Below are 20307 nucleotides of genomic sequence, written 5' to 3'. Positions count from 1 at the left end.
GACGGCAAGTGATTTCAAATTTATCTGTATGTTGCAATTCCAATCAAATTCTCCAAAGGTTTTTTTCACAGAACTTGAGAGGCTAATCTTAAAATTAATACAGAAAAACAAAAGGCCAGCAATAAGGTGACATTATAAATCAATGAGGAAAAGATGAACTATTTAGCAAATGGTACTAGGGCAACTGGTTATTCCTATGGAAAAAATAAAACTGCATTTTAATCTCACACCATATACAAAAAATAAATTGTTGATAGATCAAATATTTAAATATGAAAAGAAAAATTATAAAAGTTTTAGAAGAAATTACCAGAGACATTCACATCAGGATAGGAAAATACTTCTTAAACAAGACATAGAACTACATGCCGCCTTCCCCACAGCGGAATTTTTGGCCGGGCGCGGTGGCTCAAGCCTGTAATCCCAGCACTTTGGGAGGCCGAGGCGGGTGGATCACGAGGTCAGGAGATCGAGACCATCCTGGCTAACACCGTGAAACCCCGTCTCTACTAAAAATACAAAAAATTAGCCAGGCGTGGTGGCGGGCGCCTGTAGTCCCAGCTACTCGGAGGCTGAGGCAGGAGAATGGCGTAAACCCGGGAGGCGGAGCTTGCAGTGAGCCGAGATCACGCCACTGCACTCCAGCCTGGGTGACACAGCGAGACTCCGTCTCAAAAAAAAAAAAAAAAAAAAATACTACATGCTATTAAGAAAAATAGATATATTGGAGCACATGAAAGTTCTTTATACAAAAGACTCCATAAAAAAAAAAAAAAAAACCAAAACACAGGTCATAGCTTTGGAGAAGAGATTTGCAACATGTAAAACCAATCAAAAGGTTAGTACTCAGAATATAAAGTACTCTCATATATTAAAAGAGGTAGCCAGTTGTTTTTTAAGGCAAAAGATATGAACAATCAATTCACAGAAGAGGAAACTCAAATGACCAATGAACATAGGAAAAGATGTTCAATAGTAAAGAAATGCAAATTAAAGCCAAAATGAGACACTACTTCACACCCATCAGATTGGTAAAAATAAAGTCTGCAAACACCAGATGTTGCCAAGAATGTGTGAAAGTAGGAACTCATACATCACAGGTGGGAGTGTAAATTGGTATAACTATTTGGGAGAGCAATTTGGCAATACTTCCATAAAGCGGAAGGCGTACTTTCTCTAAAACACAGTAGCTCTGCATCCAGGTACCGTAAAACCTCACAGGAACTCGAAATTAGATTCAATACAATTGGCAGCTGCCTTTCATCCTCCCCCCAGCCTTAGATGGCACTTGGGGACAAGCTACTGTTCTTATCTTTTAAACGGCGAGGGAAAGGCAGGTAAGTGGGGATGAGCAGGGTGGGTCCCTGAGTTACCAGGACTTTCCCAGCCAGTATTCCCCTGATCAGGCCCCAAAATGAATGCTAACAGAGAAATCTCCAGAATGGCTACCGTTGTCTTGGAAGTCCGTGTCAGGCATCAAGATCCAGAATCATTCGTAGTATAATAACTTAAGCCTGAGCAGACAATTACCTGGTGGCTCAAACCCGCAGATGGGACTTGTCACGCTAGGAGAGGTTTTGGGAGACTGAACTTAATCTAACCTGACTGACGCATGATGAAGGATGTGACTCATCATACATGCTAGATACAATATAAGGGACAACCGGAGGAGGTACTGATAAAGAATTACAAAATCAGAGTGAGCCAGATAAGGAATGATGAAAAACAGGATGTCAGAGTAAGTGCCATGTAGCTACTGATGCAAATGAACTATCTGTTGACTATTTACTAAAAAAGGACCGTAGCTTTAATTCCATATAAATAGAGGACATTCATCATAGCTCTATAGCCACTTATGGGCGGTCTGCAGGGACGCAGGGGTTTTCTGCTCAGTAACAAAATTAGTTAATTCTACATTTACGAATTAGCATGTTCCTTTGGGCCTTGATTACTTTTTTATCCCAACAATTTGGCAATAAGGAAGATTGGTATATCTCAAGTGAGTCCTTTTGCTGGGCGAATTTGTTGGAGGATTTGTGGTCACCCGTGATTAGGTAAGAACTCTGAATGTTTGCCAAAAAGTCTCCCTCTGACTACTTTGGCTGAGTGGGATTCGGTTCCCAGGGAAAATTCCAAAGCCTCTCTGCAAATTCCAAGTTACAATTGAGCAAAATGGGTAACTCACTGAAGGTCCCATCTGATTCATCTTTAACAGTAGAAAAATATGAGATGCCTAGAATATTGTCAGTAGGTCTCTTTTTAAAAAATAAAAGGCTTCTTTTATTCTCTCACATTTGGCATAAGCGTACTTACAAAAATCCTGCTTTGCAATGGTCAAAAGAAGGCTCATTTGAAGTAGACAAACTGATGTATTTACAGGAATTCTCAGAAAAACCCCACTCTAAAGGATTATTGGTATCTCTGGATCTCAGGAAATGAAAGAAGGAATGAAGTGGGCAGCCACAAAGAATGAATTAAGAAACCAGAGGAAGAGATTAAGTAACTGAAAGCTCCTATCTGTTCCTCCAGGTTCTTGACCCCTCTCTGCTGTTGCTCTTTCTGCTTTTTCTACTTCTTGTTACCCTTCTTTGCCTCTATCTAGGACCTAGAAGAGTGGGGCAATGACCTTCTGGATGGATGGATGATTCCCAATGGCTACAGGATCTGGAGATAACTTCTCTTGGAAGGGGGAAAATTGTTAGCCTTATTAGAATATTCTAACGTGGATTCTATCTCCAAAACTTTCCTAAACTGAACATGCAAAACACAGCTAGGGAGGCAGAGATGAAGAAGAAAGAACAAGGAGTCTGAAGAGTCTGGATAAGAGACTGTCCTAGAATTAAGGTATTAGGTTGGCAAGTGGTTGCTGTGGTAACTTGGATGAAAGGGGAGGCAAAAGGAGTAATGATACCAAACAGCACAATGAGACTGACACTACAGTGCCATACAAACCAACTTATTTTTTTTCTTTTTTTTTTAATGTTACTTTAAATTCTGGGATACATGGGCTGAACGTGCAGGTTTGTTACATAAGTATACATGTGCCATGGTGGTTTGCTGCACCTGTCAACCCATCACCTCAGTTTTAAGCCCTGCGTGCATTAGGTATTGGTCCTAACGCTCTCCCTCCCCTTCCCTCTGACCCCCCGACAGGCCCCAGTGTGTGATATTCCCCTCCCTGTAGTCACGTGTTCTTGTTGAATCAACTTATTTTTTCATCTCAATGTGAAGAAAATCAGCCCTACCCTTTTGTAGCTCCAGTGACTCAAATGCTTTTTTAAAGTGATCCAGGACTGCCAGGTACATCAGACATGGTAGGAGTGCATATGACCTTTTCCCCAGCTGATCGTACCCATCTTAAAGAGTTATTTCCCAGTGCTCTGAAAAGATCTGGAACGTTTGCCAAGGTGCTCTGTGGCACACTGGCTGCTGCATGGAGTTGCTCTGGCTGACTTTGTTTGACTAATGGAACAGGCATGATGGAGGCAAATGATAACCCCTCCTGTAAGGGAGTGCCCTGGCCTCAGGAAGCTGACTGCCTCCCCAAACAACAGGAGACTACCTCCTCTCATGCCTTAGAAACCCACTGCGAGGTGACCTGGGAGAAGCTGCAATGCTGCTGTTGGGTGAGTCCCCATTGATTTTCATCAGTGGTTCAGTGAGGCATTTTCTAAATTAACAAGGATGGATTTAAAAGCAGATCAGAATAGACCCTTATTCTTCTCTACGTTTATGGCAGCCTTGTTACTGGGAATTCAGGCATACGTAAAAGAAAAGGTATGTGGATGGTAAGAACAGACAAGTTTCTCAGGTATTGGCAATCGCAATCCAGTTTTGGGAAAAAAAATGTAGGAAGATAAAGACAGAAATTTAAGACTGCAGTGTTACCTTCCCAGTTAGACTTGTTCACAAGGGGTGCAAACCCCTTTCTGGGACTACCAACAAATAAGAGAAGTTCCTCTAATGAAAAGTCACTAGGGCACTACTACAGGAAGCCAGGACACTGGAAAAAGGGATGCTGGAAGAGACTGAGGAAGATGCAAGAGATGCAACCCAACCATGAAGCTTTACTACCCCCTCCAGAGATATCTCCCCTCAGAAAATCAGACAGGAAATAACTGGCAAGTGGCGCAAACTAGGAGCAAAAGTGACATAATGGAAGGGCCTCGGTGCTGGAAATGGGAGAACCTCATCTGTTTGCTTGTTTTTCCTGCTGTAATCTTTTCCCGCTCTGTCTTGTGGAGACTAGAGCCATGAATTCTGCAGTTTCTGCTCATCTTTCTTGTTTTTACCCTGACCCATTAAAACAAGTTATGGGGCCGGGCGCGGTGGCTCCCGCCTGTAATCCCAGCACTTTGGGAGGCCGAGGCGGGCGGATCACGAGGTCAGGAGATCAAGACCATCCTGGCTAACACGGTGAAACCCCGTCTCTACTAAAAATACAAAAAATTAGCCGGGGGCGGTGGCGGGCGCCTGTAGTCCCAGCTACTCAGGAGGCTGAGGCAGGAGAATGACGTAAACCCGGGAGGCGGAGCTTGCAGTGAGCCGAGATCACGCCACTGCACTCCAGCCTGGGCGACAGAGCGAGACTCCGCCTCAAAAACAAAGCAAAACAAAACAAAACAAAGACAACAAATTATGGGTTTCTCTCAACCATCTTCTACCTTTTCTTTCTCCTCTGAGACTCCTGAGCCAATAGGTCCTCTGTTCGAAGAACATGCCTCTTTGTTTCTTGCTGCTGTTAATTTGTTGTGAAGGGAGAGGCTGTGTAACCTAAGGGCCATCATATTCTGTACTCTGGGTATTTGGAAGATTCTGTGAGACAGGGCACTTGAGCTGATGAGTATGTGCTTGTTTATATCAAGAGTAAGTATGTCCTGGGGATCTTCCATGCTATGGGCCACATTTTGAAGAAGAGAGGCGTCCTAACATCAGGGGTAACTAAAATACCACATAGGATAGGAGATGCTGATTTACTAGAGTTACTGCAACTTCCTCCCCAAATTTCTGTAATTTGTTGTAGAGCTCAGATTGGATAATAAGATAAGATTAATCTGCAGGCCAAGCTGTGAAAAGGTCTACTACACTTTGGACTGGGTTAACTGAAACCTCATTACTTCTATCCAAAAATGCCCACTCAGTTTCAGACAAATGCAACTCCTTATGAACTAGACAATTGGAAATTAGGGAGAGCTAAATGAACATAAATTATCTTAACAAATATATTCTTCATAAGACTTTCACTATTATAAATTTTCATTTTTCTGTAAATTCACTTTGTCTCATAGCTCTAACAAGATTATCTTTACTCAAGGCTAATATATTGGAAAAGCACATAAATTCTACTTTTCTGTTCTTAACAGAAGGGGCTAAGAAGTCAAAATAATATCTTGCATCCTATAACACCATATGAATTGCCACCGGAGAATTATGCTTGTTTGTTAATGGTACTACATTAACCACCTACAATGGTTAAGAGATAAGAGAGGTGGGTTTTATAATGCAGAGAAAAATTCCAGGGACCATGTATTTTAATGCAATGTACCTCAGTCTGGGACCTAGAGGGGAAGATGATGGGCCAACCATTTTTAGATCTGCCATACCTAAACAACCATAATGTTACATATTAATGTTTTCTTTGGGTATATATACAGATACCATTAACTAGGTTAACTGCAGAACAGGAAGGGTTATTTTAGAATTATAACTGTTACCTTCCAATGATAGACACGAGGAGTAATTGAAAAACATGGAAAAACCTAAAAAGAGAATGAAGGCATCTATAAAAAGAGACTGCCTCTTTTTAATACTTTATATGGCAGTGAAGAAAAGAACAAAGGAACCTCTTTTCAGTTATCTTTTTATTTCCTCAAATTTGATTTTACTACAATTTGCATATTATATAATGCTTGTTAAAAACCTTGGAAATTATAGGTGATCTTTATTTCTGAAACTTATATAATACGTATATTATTTACACGATCAAAGAAGACCTATTCTTAAAAAGTCTTTTTCACAAATCATCTAAAATCTAATGATACGAAGTACCTGGAATGGCACATTTCAGTACTCCAAATAGAGATGGCTTTTGAAGATACTGAAAATAATACAGCCTCTGGAATTTGACAGGAGTTTAATTCTTTTCTTTACCACTTTTCTGTGTGACCTTATTCTGAATCTCAGAGATTCCTATTCTGAATCTCAATTTCTCATCTTTGAAATGAAAATAACCTCACTTACCTTATAGCGTTGTGAGAACTGAATAAGGTAATAAACCTAGCCAAGTGCCTGGCATATCGAAGGCTTCAACACATGATAGTTTCTTTACTTTCTCATGTCCTCTCAGTCTTAATGTTTAGAAAATAGAAAAAAGCTTGTTTTGGAATAAAAATGAAACCGATAAAATACATCTTTATTTAATAGCTTTAATCTCACAATAGTAAACTGTGACTTTTAGAGCAAAATGCATGATGTGTAGAGATCACTAAACAGTGTTTTAAAAAGAAACCAAACAGAAGATCAAGGTAATTATGGGATTCAAAAGGACATGCAACTGATTTTCTATAACCTTCTATATATCATCTTTTATTTAAATTAAAAACTTGACCTGTAAGTTTGCTGTATTATAAGATGCACTTGCATAAGATACCCTCCACTGGGAAAATAAAGTATGACTATCAAGTTTCTATTACTTTAAAGGGTAATTAGATTAACCCAACTATTGTGATAAGGACACAAGTTAGCAGGGTTTGTCAATGAAGTGGCTAGAATGGAAATATAAAGGTATCTTTTTAGGTTGGGCATGGTGGCTCACGCCTGTAATCCTGGCACTTGTGGGAGGCTGAGGTGGGAGAACTGCTTGAGCCCAGGAGCTCAACCAGCCTGGACAACATAGCAAGACCCTGTCTTTATATATATACATATACATATATGTATGTGTTTTTAAAAAGAATCTTTTTAAACTAGAAAATCATATTTGAATCTTTAGTATCAAAATCTTTCCAGTTTAGATATAGTTAATTATATTAGAGAAAGAGTATAGTAGATTTTAATCACAGAATAATTATAACAGAATATTAAGAACTATTTATAGAACATTAAATTATTAATATAAAGTCCAGGTACTCTTCAAATATTTGGTGAATTAATTTTATTTTTTTCTCATATTTTAGGCCTGATTTTACATAAACCATCTTGGACACATGAAAATAGATTTTAATTTTAAAGGACTCTAAAAAAAATGACTTTAAGACCTTCTTCACTGATGCATTTTTCAATGTTTAATGACTGTTAAATTCTTTTACATCTATTCTGTATTCCTTAAGCAGGGGGAAGAAGTACAGCTGCCTATCATCTTCAATAGGAAAATACAGAAACGTAGAAACAGGATGTTTTACTTTCTCTCATTGTAGTCCAATTAAATTTCATATTTATTTGAGAATCTATAATTCATCTCATGGGCATCTGGAGTTTTTTCTTTTGTATAGAAGGCTCATAACTATTTATGCATGCCTATTTTGTTATTCTTATAGCTACTCAACTGTATTGTCTCTGATCTCTTTTCCAATATACCAAAATCATTCTGAAGCTAAATCTCATTCACAGGATGCTAAATATTAAACATACCACCAGAAAACTAAATCCATGTCACTTGTTACAGATCATTGAAATCAATGCTTATCAAGCTGTGTTCCAAACAGAAATTCCATGGCATGGCAGGGCCTTCTGGGGAGTACAGAAGGGAGTTTTAAAGTGGGGAACACAACCCTGTACATCCTTCCCAATTCAAACAGAACTCTGCTCTTGCTTGATTTTAAATATTGGGCTTCCATGAAGAGATTTGCAGGATTGTACTGCTTTAAAGGAAAATAGAAGCCTGACAGTCATCGATTGAGGACAACAAAAATATTTAACACCAAAATTACTATGGAAGTCTATTATGAAATAATTATTACCCTTCAGTTGGTTATGAGCTTAACAGCAGTACAGTTGAGAGAGGTAGCTTTGGGAATTGAAGAGGCTAAGGAAAAAGGAAAGGAAAAAGATTTCCTTCACCATATAAGGTCTACAATTTGAGGCAACATCTAGCTGGTCAAGATCCAGTCTAAAGATAATAAAGAAAACACATCTGTTTAGTAGGTGTAAAAAGGTCTTATTAACAAAAGTAGAAAACATGGACTCTAACCACTTTTTCCTCATTTTGTGTAACTGGTAACACTAGTTAGGTGAAGATCTGTGATTATTTCTATGTAATAGGATTACTAAGGTTGCCTATTTTTAGGTTAGAGTTGAAATAAGCATACTTGAGATAATAGGAAAGTTCACTGCTGATTGGTCTATTAAAGTACATGATGTTGATCACAACTAGAATTATGTACTTAGAATTATAAAGAGGTGCAATGGAATATAACTCTAACATCTGTCTTTGTCACGCTCCACAATGATATAATTAAACAACAACAAAAGCTAGCCCTGATTATTTGATTCTTTTCATAGTCTCTAAGGATATTCTTTAAAAACAGTAAGAGAAATGGGGCACTGCCAAATGAAGTAATACCTGTGACACTCACCTAAAGGGAATTTAAGCTATCCTTTAATAAATGTTACTTCTAGTAAACTGGGGCTTACAAAACAGTCTACTAAGAGGCTATTCAATAGAAATATAATGTGAGCCACATATGTAGTTTTAAATCATCAGGCATAGCATATTAAAAAAGTAAAAAGCAGCTGAAGTTAATTTTAGTATGTATTTCATTTAACTCAATATATCAAATTCTTTAAATCCACAATCAACATAAAAGTTACTCAAATAGTTTACATAGTTTTGTACTAAGTCTCTGAAATGTGGTATGCATTTTATATTTACAGCATATCTCAATTTGGGCTAGACACATTTCAAGAGTTCAACAGCCACATGTAGCTGGTGGCTATCCTACTGTGGATCATGCAGGTCTACTGCACATAATTTTGATACAGTTTTCTTGAGAGAGTCAAAAACACATTTGTATAAATTCTGGCAATTTTTAGTCTCATCCATAGTCTAAACCATATATTTGGACTAGGTGTCCAGGATGATTTTAGTAAATATAAATCAGTGCTGTACTTAAATGATAAACAGGCAACAGGAGAGCAAAACCCACCAAACAACTGAAGGCAAATTTTAGAACCTAGGCAAGAAAGCCTTCAGTATTCAAATTTATAATAAAAAGAGTTCTCAAGTTCATACAGTTTTACAAAGCAGAGTAGATATAAGAAAGGCTTTGTACTTTTTAAAAGATTAATCAGAAGCTTAAATCTTGATTGTACAGATTGCTAAACTCTGCTTATATTTCATAAATATATGGGCTTAGTTCATTTTCTTGATACAGAGGAAAGTTATCACAGCTTAATGCATTTTCCCTGTTCATATTCTGACTCTATAATCTATATCTGGTATCTGTTCAAACTTTAAGAAAATTACTTCAGTGATTTACCTGCAGTGCTTTTTTTAACACCCCAGTTAACAATCAGATGTGTACTAACACCAGCTGTTTTCCAATATGACTCTTTGGGGAACTAAGTATAAACTCTCAAGCAAATGGTTGGTTTATTTCTCTATTCTGTATCATTTGATTGGTATACAAAAGCAATGATGTTCTTGGTGCATCTTTTTCCAGGATTTGTCCACAATTTAACTTTTGCATATATTTTCAAACATAAGTGGGGCTCTTTGTCTCCAATCTTAGTGCTCAAATCCATTCTCTACATTTCTCTACAGAGTGATTTTTCCTAAAGGCAAATATTACTATGCCACTTTTTTCCTTGCTTGAAATCTTCTGGTAGCTCCCTATCACTAACAGAGAGAAAATACATGCATGGATCCCATTGGCAAAAGTGGTTCACCTGAGATTATTAGCAAACAAAACATTTATCCTAATACTGCACACAAACATGCAAAAATAAAGCCTACCCACCAGTCAGGGGAGAGATTTGATCTAACCCCAGAAACCTGGGTTCACTGCCCAAAAGGTAGAACTTGCCATGATAAAGGAGGGAAAAGTTTCAATAGTCTGTTCATATCAAAAACACAAGAGTGGTGTGGCCAGCTTTCATTCTAACACTCAACAGAAGAATGTGTGCTATGGCATGATATGGTGGTAGCCATTGAAGCTGTGGGCTTTTTCATTCTTATTTTATATAAAATCCGGAAGAAGCTGAAGTAGGATATGGAGATTTGGTTAATCTTAATGAAGTCAGATGACTAGGTCATGGAAGTATATTGAAGAACTCAAACACTTTTAGGTACCAAAGGGGTCTAACATCGTTTTATCACATTCCCACTCTGGATAGCTCACTAGAATTTGTTGCTATTGTTGTTGTTTTTGAGATAGGGTCTCACTCTGTCGTCCAGGCTAGAATGCAGTGATGTGATCTCAGCTCACTGCAGCCTCCGCCTCCCGGGCTCGTTCCATCCTCCCACTTCAGCCTCCCGTGTAGGCATGCACCACCATATCCAGCTAATTTTTGTATTTTTAGTAGAGATGGGATTTTGCCATGTTGCCTAGGCTGGTCTTGAACTCCTGGCCTCAAGTGATCCACCTGCCTCGGCCTCCCAAAGTGCTGGGATTATAAGCATGAGCCACTGTGCCCGGTCTTAATTGTATTTTCTTAATGACAAGTCATTTGAACCTAAAACCAGGGAAAAATCTAGAAAGCAATGGATTCATTTAAGAAAATATGTTAAACTAGAGGGTACATGTGGATAGAGACTAATTCTATATTCCACAAGAGTAGAATGCTAGAAGATGTATTTTTAAATAACTCATCTGATAATTCTGTTATACGGCCATGTTTAGGTTAGGTGTTCCTCAAGGATGTATGACCTTCCTTCACTATTCCCTCCTTTGGCAATTTTATGGCTTTTGGTCTTACATGTTATCACTAAGGTAATCATTCAGACATTCTGGATTATTACAAGAAAAAGATCACTTTGTGGTCAAGTTTGGGAAAGATCAAACAATAGAGAGGTAATCTTACTGAAGTCCTTCTCAAAGCCCTATGCACATTCCATTAGAAAGGGTTTGTATCCAAACGGATCTCCTACCTCCCATACATCACTGCAAAAATTATCAGTATATGGCACAACTCCACTCTTGAAACTCCTCTACTGAAAACCCTTCAATGACCCTTGGATTACAAAGCCAGCTTTAAATTCTCTAGTAAGATCTGGCTTTAACCTTTTCAACTTAGTTTTTCTCTTTTTTATATGATGAAGCATATAGGCTTTTAAGTCAGACATATTTGGGTTTGAATTTCATTTTATCTTGGCAAGTAATTCAAATCTTGTTGAATTTGCTTATAAATGAAAGAAAGATAATACTCCCTCCACCCAAAAAAGCTATTTAGAGGATTATAGGTTGGTTCTCCTCATAGTCTATGTGAAAGAACTTGCTGTCACCTACAGAAAACAGTAGTTCCCTAATTTCAGCATACATCATTATTGGAAGGCATCCTACTTACAAAGTGATGCCTGAGTTACATTTTGAACTTGACTTGGTAGGTCTGCATGGAGCTTGAGAAGTGCATTGTCCAATATAGTAGTCAATAGCCACATCAGGATACTGAGTACCTGAAATATGGCTATTCTGAATTGAGATGTGCTATAAGATATACACCAGATTTCAAAGACTTAAAATCAAAAGAATAATGCAGGCCAGGAGTGGTGGCTCACGCCTGTAATCCCAGCACTTTGGGGGGCCTAGGCGGGCAGATCACTTGAGGTCAGGAGTTTGAGACCAGCATGGCCAACATAGTAAAACGCAGGCTTTACTAAAAATATAAAAATTAGCCAGGCACAGTGGCATGTGCCTGGAGTCCCAGCTACTCAAGGAGGCAGAGGCATGAGAATCGCTTGAACCTGGGTGCAGAGGTTGCAGTGAGCCAAGATCGTGCCACTGCACTCCAGTCTGGGTGACAGAGTGAGACCTTGTCTAAAAAAAAAAAAAAAAAAAGAAATGTAAACTATCTCATTAATAACTTTTTAAAATTGATTACATGTCAGCAAGATATTTTAGATTTTAGACATGTTAGCCTAAACAGTATACATTAGTCACATTAATTTTACCTGTTTCTGTTTACTTTTTAATGTAGGTACTAGAACATTTAATATGGCATACATGGTTTGCATTGTATATTTCTCTTGGATAGCACTGATATATATAATCTGCATTTTCAACAAGTCCCTCAGATGATTCTTTGGTAGGCATCCTCAGGTCACCTTCTGAGAAACTGCATATGAAACTCTAAGCTCTCCAGAACTAATGCTTTTATACATGTATCTTTTTATCTTCATAGCGCTCTGAACATTGTGAGCAGTTACCCATAAACTGATTGAATTTAGATGTGCTTTAAATATTAAGCCATCAAAATTACTAAGAAAATTTTCTTTAAATATTTTATTTTAAAAATATATACATACATATATATATTTGGTATAGGTAGGCGTTCCCTATGTTGCTCAGGTTAGTCTCAAACTCCTGGCCTCAAATGATCCTTCCACCTTCACCTCTCAAAGTGTCGGGATTACAAGTGTGAGCCACCCTGCCTGGCCAAAAAAATTATCACTGAAAGTTTTGCTTCCCCACCCCCGACCCAGTTCCCTAAGAATTATTTCTGATTTGCATTTCTTGAATAGAAACAACTCAAACTACAAAATAATTCAAACTACAGCTTTGGTTTTTTCTCAAATCAATAAAATACATAGTTTATTTTCTAGAAGAATTAGGGTTATTTAATTTCTTAAAGAAATAGACCATTTGACTAGATTCTAAAATTGTTGAATATTATATCAAATTATTCATTTAAAACTACTGATTAATACTAAACCAGAAATACACACTAATTTTTATACCATAGAAATTTAGCCAGCTGAGGACAAAAAGAGACATATCTGAGAAAAACGGGTCTCTATACAGGGATAAATGAAGGAAAGATAGGGCTGCGTGCCCTGAAAGAAGAGAGACGGAAAACTAATGTTTTCTAAGTTAACATCAGGATACAGAAAAAATGTTGACTTTAATGACTATGAGAAGGAAAATAGCCACAAAATTAGAAATAACTTTTAAAGATTATTTGGTAGTAATTTTCAGTAACGATTTTTCCACTTACCTCATTGCCACATTGCTGCCATCAATAACTATTGGTCTCAGATTTTCACCATCATCTGTTACAATCTCTTGCATTGGAGATTCAGACCTCTGAGATTCCAGGGAAGAAGTTTCCCGTGTTATAGTGTTAATTGTACTAACCGTCTGATCAGCCTCACTTTTATTTCCAAGTTTGACAAGTTCTCCCAAAATATCATTGATTAAAGCATCAGTACCAAGTTTGTTTAGTACAAGCTGAACCTGTTCTTCAGAATAACCTAACTTAAGTGCAAACTCCAGTTTTGTTTGGTATTCTCGCACCACATCAGGTGGTTTCTTTGCTTCCTTGGATGTAGTCTGGGACTCTTCAGGTTTAAAGTCTTGCAAAATTTCATTGCGCTTGAGTATGTGAGGCTGTAAACAGGGAGACCTGCAGAGTTGTCTGTGAGTCTTAGTTATTAAGCCTGGCTCTACTGAAATGCTACCCGATTGTTCTGACTCCTGATCAGAATTTGTGTTTTCTTCAGAGTCACCTGAGCTTGCATTCTCTTCAGACACCTCTTTTTCATCCTTTCCCGCATTAACGGTATCCATACTTGGTCTCTCTACTGTTGACCAAGGTGCAGCTGGACTTAACTGTGGGTCAGTGCTCTCCACATAAAGGTGGCCGAGGTCATGTCCTAGGTGATCCTTCAAGCCCATGAAGCTGTTATGTGCACTTGACTCCACTTTGCTGTTTTTTCCGTATTCCTGAATGCAAAGCACCCCGTATTCCTAGAGAAAAATGTAAAATGTTTAGAATTTCATAGTTATGGCTTGATTTCTGTCTTGATGGAGAAGTCAGAAGAGAATTACTCAACTACTGAATATCTATTAATATTTTGTATTTTGTCTACATCCTCTCCTCCCTCCTAACACCCTTGCCAAGAGAGTGTCATCTGCCATTTTTCAGAAGAAGTTATAAATTAGAAAGGTCATGTAATTCCTCCAAGGCAACAAAGTAAATAAGTAGTAGAAGTGGATTTTTTTACCCAGTTTCGTCTGACTCTAAAACCCATGCTTTTCCCACTATATCATGCTCCTTCTCAATCTCGATGAATCAGATTTTTCTACTTTTAAGACAGCTTATAATTCTGGAGTGACACACAGAATATTATCAAAAAGTATGTTTTTAATATGCATGACAGGTTATTTACATTTTTCTCTAACAGAATTTGTATCTATATTCTTTTAAAGAGAAAACCACGTGGAAAGAAACCATTAACTTACACTTGAAAAATCATTATTAATCTGGATGAAGCTTAACAGCAATCTAAAGAACTTTCAAAAATAATATAGATACTGCAATGAAAGAGCACATATTCTAAGATGGACAGAATGGAATTAAATTATTACAAAGTGAGTTAAATTCTTCTTAGAGATGAACAGGGTTTTGCCCTAGTAATCATGATTTTTTTGACTCTGGAACATGACAACACAATATACTTTCTAGCATTATGCTATCCTTATTAAGTGCCAGGGAAACAACAGTCTCTTTCATTCCAGGAAAAAATAAAACTTGTTTTATTCTGTCTGCCCTTGTGGAAAGCAGAGATGATATCTCACATAAAATTAGCAGCAAACAATTAGGCATATTAAATAATGTTATCTCAGTTTCTTGAATTTTATGGCAGAAAATGTTCCTGTATTATATCAGATTAACTAGCCATTAATCTGCATTTGGTTAAAAAGTGATCTTTTTTCCTATTTTTCACCATATAAGAATACCTTTACTATTTAATTTTTTTTTTTTTTTTTTTTTTTTTTTTGCCATTTTACTATTTTTCCTTAAAGACTATTGGAAATGTTATTTCTCTACTAGGAATGGGTTAGGGAAATAAAGCTATTTTCTCTGGTGCTTCATTGTAAGAACTAAATCCACATCAATGATTTCCTTTTTTTTTTTATATGGGAGTCTCACTCTGTTGCCCAGGCTGGAGTGCAGTGGTGTAATCTCAGCTCACTACAACCTTTGCCTCCCATATTGAAGTGATTCTCCTGCCTCAGCCTCCTGAGTATCTGGGATTACAGGTGAGTGCCACCACGCTCAGTTAATTTTTATACTTTTAGTAGAGACAAGGTTTCGCCACGTTGGCCATGCTGGTCTCAAACTCCTGACCTCAAGTGATCCGCCCGCCTCGGCCTCTCAAAATGCTGGGATTACAGGTGTGAGCCACCGCACCTGCCCTCATGATTTACTTGTTAAGGCAATTCTAGTATTCTACCCAGACACAGCATAAGCAAGCCAGCGGCAGTTGAATTTGAGACTGCCATAAAACACCTATTTAAAACTAACCTGAAAAAGAAAACTGAGAAAATGTTTCTAAAGCTCTTCCACATCATATTTACACTAGAAAATAGCTATTATATGAATGTTAAAAGAAAATGCTAAGCGATTTTCTGAGAAGTCACAAATTTGAAAGCATACCTGGTAAACTTTAATTAGAGAGTCAAGTAATGAAATACATTTTATTAACTATGGTAAATACTAGAGAAGAGAACATGGAATCTTCAGCTTGATAATACACTTAACATTCCTTCAGTGTAGATCTCATACATGCTTCTACAGGAGTTTCCTCAGGGCTTATTCCCTGAGAAGATAGACAACTTTAATATCATTGTTCTACTAATACAGCATTCATTAGTTTTAAAGAAACATCAATTCCCCTAGCTCTGGATTGCCCAACTCATAAAAAGAAATATCCCTTAGGAGAGCTCTATATACATCTGCTTCATTATGAAGCTGTATCCACTTCATTTTTTCCTATTAATATGGATATGCATGAGCCCAATTATTTAGAATTGAAGGAAGGAATTTTAAAAACAGATTTTTACACCCTGTGATTTATTAACTACTGTAATATACTAACACCATAATACAAGTAACAAATCACAGCAGCATCCTAATAAAGGGATACAGTTAAAAGAAAAGTCCACACTACGGCCTTCGTGGCGCTCCCACCAAAAGTATCTTAAACGAGGAAAACCTATTGGAAGCTGGGCTGCTTGGCAACCAGAAGCTGGTTGCTAAGCTGCACTCCTTTAACATGCCATCATGAATGCTAGCACAGTGAAAGAATAATTTGGTATGAACAAAAGCCTATAAAAGAGACTGGGACTTAAGTGCGTCTGGTTTACCCTCCAAGAACAATGCAGCTGCCAAACCAATCTGGAAGCTCCGACATCATTGTTCTGTAAACCCCACAATCTGCTCTGACTGCAGGAAGTGCATTTAATGGGCAACATTTTTGATGTCCCCTGAAAAGTTTGGGTTTTGTACAAGTGCTGTTGTGAGATAATTCTTCAAGATAATGACTTGCTGACCAAATCCCTGAATTGACCTAGGAAATATTATTTAATATTGAGCAGTTTGGGGTTTGCTTTTGTTTTTTGTTTTTTTTACATCAGACAAGATGAATACCTTATGAAAAATATAACCAGTGGCAAATATTAGAACAAAATGTTCTGCTTAAAGGATAATTGGAATTATTCTTCTTAACTTTCACATTTTTCAAAGTAACAAAATTAAATACTGCAAAGTTTTCAAACTGAAAATCAATCACTCTAAAGAGTATTTAAATCTTTCTGTATCTTCTATCTAATATTTTAAAAAAGTGTCAGTGATACTACCTAAACCTGCTATACCATGTAGTTTTATTATATGGCTATCATGATACAAGGGGGAAAATGGGATTTTCAGTTTCTTTTAATAACTAAATCACACAAACCTCATTTGTATACCAATGTATCTAGTGGGTACCACATAATTTTAACGTGTGATAATTTATGTAATTTGCACATAATTTTAAGTAAAAAGTTTACAATAATTAGGCTGACTTTTTAATGCTAAGGATAAATGTAAGCCTAACCTACTTAAAAAGAAATTAACATCCAATTTTTTTAGGCAAATAAGTTTTGTCTTAAAATATTCTAGTTGAACTTTTTTCACACTGACAGGCCTCTCTTCATCTTCTAGATTTCATTGGTTAGCTCAGAGAAGGTTATCCAATGTCACTGTGTACTAAACAAGCAGTTAAATGATTTTTTAGTCCTTGCAAAACAAGAAACTAAATAGAAACCATACAAATAGGGACAAATGAGTTCAATTTCCAGGCCTATAAGCATACTACAAATTTGAAATAACCTGATTTGTAGTGATCCAAATGGTAAAGATTTGGTTTTTAAAACTTTGATCTCTAGAATGCTTCCTTACCCACTTGTAATTAGCAAATGATTGCCCTTACTTAATAGGGCACCTAAAAACAACCCAGAATTTGGCAATGTCTTGAAATAATTCAATGAAGAGCTACATGATAAAGATTTAAAAACATGGTATTTTAATAGGCTGCTGTATTTGTTAATATAATGCAATATGTAAAACTTACAAGAAATTACTATGACAAACTTAAGAAGAATGGTATATAATCTTTATTTTCATTCAGTTTTTTAAAAATGATTAATATAACTTTTAAAAGAATGGAAAAGACCATTAACAGCACAAAATGTATTATGACATGTAAAGTAGAAAATATTTTTCATTTCTTAAAAAATTATTAGACTTTTAGGTTTGCATTTACTACAATGTAAACTCATATAAACCATCTTAAATGTAATCAATGAAATATTAACTAATAGGGGTAATTTTGCTCATTTCATGAAGCAGCATAGTCCAAGTTTCACAAAGTAGGTCAGTTTTTACTCCCATAGTTACCAAAAACCTCCAAGAAATACAGCTAATTTTTAAACTGTATCATCAGGGCTTCATTGCAATTGACCTTAAGACATTATAGTCTTGAATACAAAAGGAACTGGGTACATATACAGTGATTTGTGAAGATTCCTATAATTATAAATCTATAAATTCCTTCCAGATACGGTATTGGAAACTCAATTTTTCTTGCTAAAAGGCAAGTTGAAAAGTAAATAATATTATTTGTTGAAAAAGAACTAAATGTTCTTGCTAATTCTGTAGATGATGATGAAGTGTAGCTAATTCTTTTAATTATCAAAAAGAAACTGTACTAGCTGTATGCAGGTTTACAATATAATGGTTATTCACTAGAAATTTATTGCACACACTGAAATTCCTCCATCTAGTGACCAAATTTTCTTAAAGTTCTCATTAGTTAACTTGGATAATTCTTCATCTCAAATCAGATTTTTAAAAAAATCTTTTTTCTATTCTAAAGAGCCTCCTATTAATCAGGAATATTAGACCATAAACTTGTTAAGCCGATTTATTTGTTTGTAATGTAAAGTTACAATGCCATAAAAGTGGGTTCTGGTTGTTATCCAAATGGTAATACTATGAGAACAATAAAAATAAAATAATGAATATGTAATAAATACCTACTGCTGTAGTCTCTGTGTATTTAATTACCATTGTATTTGAGTGAGTGCTGTTGTCTGCATCCCTCTAGCTAACAAAGGAGGGATGTCCCTTTGAACAGATTGGTTAATGCTCTGGGGCAACAGATGTCTACTGGAACTGCAGGAGACCAGCAACTGGTGGCCTGCCCATCTTCGGAAAACTTTCAATAGACTTATGCATATGTTCGCACAATAGGGCATGTGGTAGAAATGAAAACCTCTTTTTAACCCTTTATGCTCTTTCTTTCCCTCCCAACTGATAGATGCAAGTCTTTGTTTCTTCCTCCCTTCCCCTTTACAGAACTCTTGAAGAAAATAGTTCTTGGAATGACATCTTCAATCTAATGTCTGAAACTAATGTAAGGGAGAAGAAAGGTGAGAGTGAAGAAATGAGAAACTGTACATGAATACTGAGATTGCTGACAAAGCAACTGAATGCTTAATCATCGCATCTAAAAGAGTTGAAACATCTACCTACATCAATCCATCTCCCCAAGCTAGACTTTTAAGACAACAGAAAGCTCTATCGAATCTTATCATTTTATAGCACCTAGGTATGACAGTGACATCTTAAGAAACTTAAGACTTTGACAAGATTTAAATCCACCATTTATCGAAAATATCGGAACATTTATTATAACTTGACTTTAAGCTCCAAATGATTATATGTCATGCTTAATGCCTTATAAATGTTCATGATGCTATAAGTAATTATATAACTCTAGAATAGAAAAGTGTAAAAATCTGCTTCGCAGACATATTTTACAAAAATAACTTTCTGGTATGTTGGCACTATGTAATAACTTGTAGACTTTCATTGGAGGTGCTTTCTTTTGCAGAGTTCAAATTAATACTCTGAATATTTAGCAAAGTTTAACTTCCAAGGCATTAAAGTAGCACAAATACTCACGTTAGCAGGAAAATACAAAGACATTGGTTTCTGTAGCAGCTTCAGCAGTAAACTCCTTAACACAATTTTAGCTGCAGACTTCCAGGCAGGCAAGAAGAACAATGAATGGTTGAACAGATGGAATGGCAGTGTCTTTGCTTAACCTATTACCGAGTGGAATCACAGCCAATCATAGGCCAGAAAGCTCACAATTAGTTGGCCGGGCAGATGCAAGACAACCTCAGCACCCTGCGTCAGGTTCGTAGGTTTCTAAGATAAGCAAGTTGATGTCATTCGCAGGGTCTGCCCCGGGCAGCATGTGTATTAACGAGGGGTGTGCAGCAACAATAGGCCATACAAAGCTGACTAGTAGGCAGCTGCTCTATGAGAGCGGAGTCATTAGAGAGCAGGCTGCCAACAAGAAACACCTGGCTTGGGCAGACTTCAGCTTTTCCTCCTAGTTTTTAATGCGTGAAACAAAGAAACCAATTATATTTTAAAGTAGTAAAAGTTGCATGTTTCCAAGAAGTTGAGGCTATACTGTAGTCTATGAGCTTTTCGTTTTTATTAAAGAAAGAAAATGAAGTGTGTCAAAGTAGCAATTAACTACTGCAGTAATCCCTGTCTTTAATAAATGAGTTACTGGTGAAATGAGACAGAAGGGTATAGTCAAACTATTTCCCTGGAAATAGTGGAAAATCTGTATTTTTAAGCATTTGTTAATTTGCTGCAAGATAAGAAAACAAAAAGGAGAGATGATGCAAATACAATTGCGAAAGAAAAAGACTTAAGAGATCACAAATAGAACTGATTTTTAAAAATTCACTGAAAGTGTAGCATAGTAAGACAAAACACAAGTTCTGTCTAACTTTGTGCCAAATGAGT

The 20307-nt window shown here is 36.7% G+C and overlaps 1 protein-coding gene across 1 annotated transcript in view; it reads right to left on the bottom strand.

Annotated features, from left to right (window-relative positions):
- Positions 1-19540, bottom strand: part of ZC3H12C (zinc finger CCCH-type containing 12C) — a 41433-nt gene extending 21893 nt beyond the window's left edge. Inside the window, exons 1-2 of the mRNA XM_025358402.1 lie at positions 19444-19540; positions 13147-13898 (exon numbers count right to left, since the gene is read on the bottom strand). Of these exons, the coding sequence (XP_025214187.1) occupies positions 13147-13898; positions 19444-19467 (776 nt within the window). The 5' untranslated portion in view covers positions 19468-19540. The remainder of the gene's footprint in view (positions 1-13146; positions 13899-19443) is intronic.
- Between the last annotated feature and the right edge of the window lie 767 nt (positions 19541-20307).

The sequence above is a fragment of the Theropithecus gelada genome, chromosome 14 (genome assembly GCF_003255815.1).
Source record: "Theropithecus gelada isolate Dixy chromosome 14, Tgel_1.0, whole genome shotgun sequence".
Classification (NCBI taxonomy): domain Eukaryota; kingdom Metazoa; phylum Chordata; class Mammalia; order Primates; family Cercopithecidae; genus Theropithecus; species Theropithecus gelada.
Note: the sequence above shows the minus strand (reverse complement) of the source record. Positions and strands in the feature narration are given on the sequence as shown.